We start from the raw sequence: 3510 nt of genomic DNA on the forward strand, positions 1-3510 counted from the left end.
TCGACCGGAGTGGCCACTGGATTGCAGGCAGTCATGGATGCACGAGAAATGATGTCCTTCGTATAGAGTGACTGAGACAAAAACAACCCGGAGGATGACCGAGAAGCAGTGATTCCCAAAAAATGATGTAAGGAGCCAAGGTCAGTCATACAGAACTCTTGTTTCATCATGTCAATAAAACGGGTGAGAAGAACATCAGTAGAGGCAGTGAGTATGATATCATCAACGTACAGTAATAAGTATGCCGTGTCCTGTCCTGACCGATAAATAAATAGAGATGGATCACATACACTACCCTGAAAACCACATTGAGTGATGAAAGTCGCAAACCGCTGAAACCATGCCCGAGTGCCTGTTTGAGACCATAAAGAGATCTACGAAGGCGGCAAACATAATTCGGGTGAGTAGGATCAACAAATCCCGGAGGTTGGTGCATATAAACCGTCTCAGTAAGATCCCCATGAAGAAAGGCATTATTGACGTCCAATTGGTGAATGGGCCAAGATCTGGAGGTAGCAATGGTGAGAACTGTGTGGATAGTTGCGGGCTTAACAACCGGACTAAACGTCTCAAAGCAATCAACACCAACTTGTTGTGATTTACCGTTAGCGACAAGGCGGGCTTTGTGACGTTCCAAAGTGCCATCTGCATGAAACTTGTGACGGAATAGCCACATGGAGCGAATGATATGAGCACCAAGAGGTCTCGGCACTAGATCCCAAGTGTGAGTTTTCAACATTGCAATATATTCATCTATCATGGCTTTCTTCCAGTTTGGGTCCCTAAGAGCATATAGGTGAGATTTGGGGAGGGTGGAGATGTGGTTTCGGGTTTGAACGTGGAGATTGAGCTTGTTGGAGGGACGGAAAATGAGAGGCCCGGGAGTGGAGGCGAGAGGAGAGCAGGAGTGTTGTGGAGGGCGGGGGGGAGGGGGGGGGGGGGGGGGGGGGGGGGGGGGGGGGGGGGAGTTGCTGTCGGACAGGGAAGGTACTGCTGGGTTTGAGGGGAGTTAAGGGATGGGATGAGTTGTTGGGCTTGCTGGGCCGGAGCGGGTGAAGACGGCGGAACAGCAGAGTGAGAAGAGCTGGGCTGAGACGCAGAGTTAGGTGAGTTGGGCTGGGTAAGAGAGGGAGAAGAAATGGGCCTGGCAGAAGAGGGGGAAACGCTGGGCTAAGCAGGGGAATCAGAGTTGCTGGGTAATGTGTCCGTGTGGGAGAGCCGGACAGGTAGAGGGAGAACAGGAGATGGGTGGAGATGGGACAGCGCAAGAAGGTCGCCGTGGACGGGTGAGGTGGAGTGTAGAGGTGGTGAGACGACGGTTGGGTAGAAGGAGGAGATGGGTAAGCCAGTGGGAGTGGAAAATGAGGAGAAATGGATTGGGTAGATGGTTCGAGGTTGTGAGAGCGATGGTCGGAAGAAGTGCGGAAGGAAAAACGTTTTCATCAAACGTTACATGGCGAGACAAGATAATTTTGTTAGTGGCTAGGTCAAGGCAACGATAGCCACGATGATGGGAGAGAAACCAAGGAAAACACATCTAGAGGACCGAGGGGAAAGCTTGTGAGGAGTGGTGGCGGACAAATTAGGATAACAAAGGCAACCAAACGTACGTAGGTGATCATACGTCGGTTGGCGTTGATAGAGAATTGACACCGGTGAGGCGAAGTGAAGCACGGCGGAAGGGAGGATGTTATGGAGATAGACGGCCATATGGAGTGAATCGGCCCAATATTTGTATGGGATAGAGGCATGGGACATGAGAGTGCGGGTGATGTCGTTAACACGACGAATCATACGCTCCGCTTTCCCATTTTGAGATGAGGTGTGAGGACAGGAGAAACGAAAGACTAAACCAGAGTTCTTAGAAAAATCATGAAAAGAAGAGTTATCAAATTCACGTCCCATATCGGATTGAAAACATTTGATATCTCGCTCAAATTGAGTGTTGACAAAGGACCGAAACTCCAAGAATTTGGAGTGGACCTGAGATTTGAGCTTCAAGGGATACACCCATAGATAATTAGTATAGTCATAACAAAATAAGATAATAGCGAAAACCAGTATCAATATGTATAGGACAAGTCCATAAATCACTATGAATAATATCAAATGGAGCAGAAGTGAAAGAATTTGAGTCAGATAAAGGAAGACGAACATGTTTACTAACTTGACAAGAATGAAAAAGTTTGGTAGACTGTTGTTTATTACATTGAATTAAAGAGTGGGAACGTAAATTATTTAAAATAGCTTGTCCAGGATGACCAAGACGGCTGTGCCAGACATCATGAGAGCAGACGGTAAGAGACAGTGGTGGTGACTGAGATGATTTTGAAGTGGGCACGGCAGAAGTTGTGAGAGGATAAAGTTCCCCAGAGCTATCACAGCGAAGAAGGATCGTCCTCGAATTCAAATCCTTCACAGAAAAACCATAAGGATCAAATTCAACAGACACATGATTATCAGTTGTGAACTTTCGAACAGAAATAAGATTTTTGATAATATCAGGAACTACGAGGGTATCGTTGAGGTGAAGAGGTCGGGACGAGAGGTTTATAGAGTGGGTGCCACTAGCCATAACTGGAATAGAGTTACCGTTGCCAACCAAGATAGATTTAACATTGCTAGTGTCGAAAACAGTATGTAACGTACCTGGATCCACGGTGATATGGGATGTCGCACCAGTGTCCATGTAGAACGTTTCATATGGTGGCTGTAAGCTCAATGAACTGTAGGCTTCCGCAAAATCACTGGGCTGTAGTGTTTCAACTGAAGGCACAGCGTACGCATGGGCCTGTCCAAGAATTGAAGAGCGTCGCTGCTGGGCTTGACGAGGACGTCCAGCAGATGGGCCTCGAGGTGGTGCAGTGGGCTGCCAAAGTGGAGCAGTTGGGTACGGGCATGGAGGTTGAGCCCAGTATGGCATCCAGGATGCTGGGTTAGCTGGGTACACTGGGCCGCGTGGCGCACTGGGCTGGCGAGGTGCACTGGGCTGGCGAGAGTATCCTGGGGTTGGCAGAAGAGGACCGGAGTTTGCAGGGTTGACAGGTCTTTTTCCGTTGCTAGTTCGGTGATGGTATTGAGAAGAATTGTTTCCAGTGGCTGCTAGGGCAGTGGAAGATATCATGGTGGTTTGTTGAGCACGTCGTATTTCTTCAGTGCGTAGTTGTGAACGAGCAGCATCATAGGTGGGCATAGACTGTTGTATGAAGGAAGCAACAGTGTTGTATTCCTCCGGTAGACCATTGACAAGTTGGATAACCAAACGTTTGTCATTCATGGGAAAATCGAGATCGGTCAGTCGATCCGCTAACGACTTGAGTTTTTCACATTAATCATCGACACTAGCACAGTCAACAAACTTTAGATTGACAAAATTACTTTCAAGGGTTGCAGCACGATTACCTTTGTTATCTTGAAACAACTTTTGAAGATGATCCCAAAGTTCTTTGGCGGTTTTACCAGATTTTAAAACCGTGAACATGAGATCCTTGGCCATGGTGGAGAACATCC

At 47.7% G+C, this 3510-nt stretch overlaps 1 protein-coding gene across 1 annotated transcript; it reads right to left on the reverse strand.

The window, feature by feature from the left end:
* Positions 1 to 2378: 2378 nt before the first annotated feature.
* LOC113342863 (protein transport protein SEC31-like) lies at positions 2379 to 3277 on the reverse strand. The gene is made up of 2 exons (XM_026587255.1): positions 2650 to 3277; positions 2379 to 2413 (listed from the first exon to the last, which is right to left on the reverse strand). The coding sequence occupies exons 1-2, from the start codon at positions 3275 to 3277 to the stop codon at positions 2379 to 2381; spliced, it is 663 nt and encodes a 220-aa protein (XP_026443040.1).
* Between the last annotated feature and the right edge of the window lie 233 nt (positions 3278 to 3510).

This window comes from Papaver somniferum, unplaced genomic scaffold (genome assembly GCF_003573695.1).
Source record: "Papaver somniferum cultivar HN1 unplaced genomic scaffold, ASM357369v1 unplaced-scaffold_48, whole genome shotgun sequence".
Lineage (NCBI taxonomy): Eukaryota > Viridiplantae > Streptophyta > Magnoliopsida > Ranunculales > Papaveraceae > Papaver > Papaver somniferum.

Coding starts and splice junctions, on each gene's coding strand:
- LOC113342863 (XM_026587255.1), bottom strand. CDS start 3,277: ATGAATGACAAACGTTTGGTTATCCAACTTGTCAATGGTCTACCGGAG. Junction 2,414..2,649: donor CCATATCACCGTGGATCCAG/GTACGTTACATA, acceptor TTTTCTGTGAAG/GATTTGAATTCGAGGACGAT.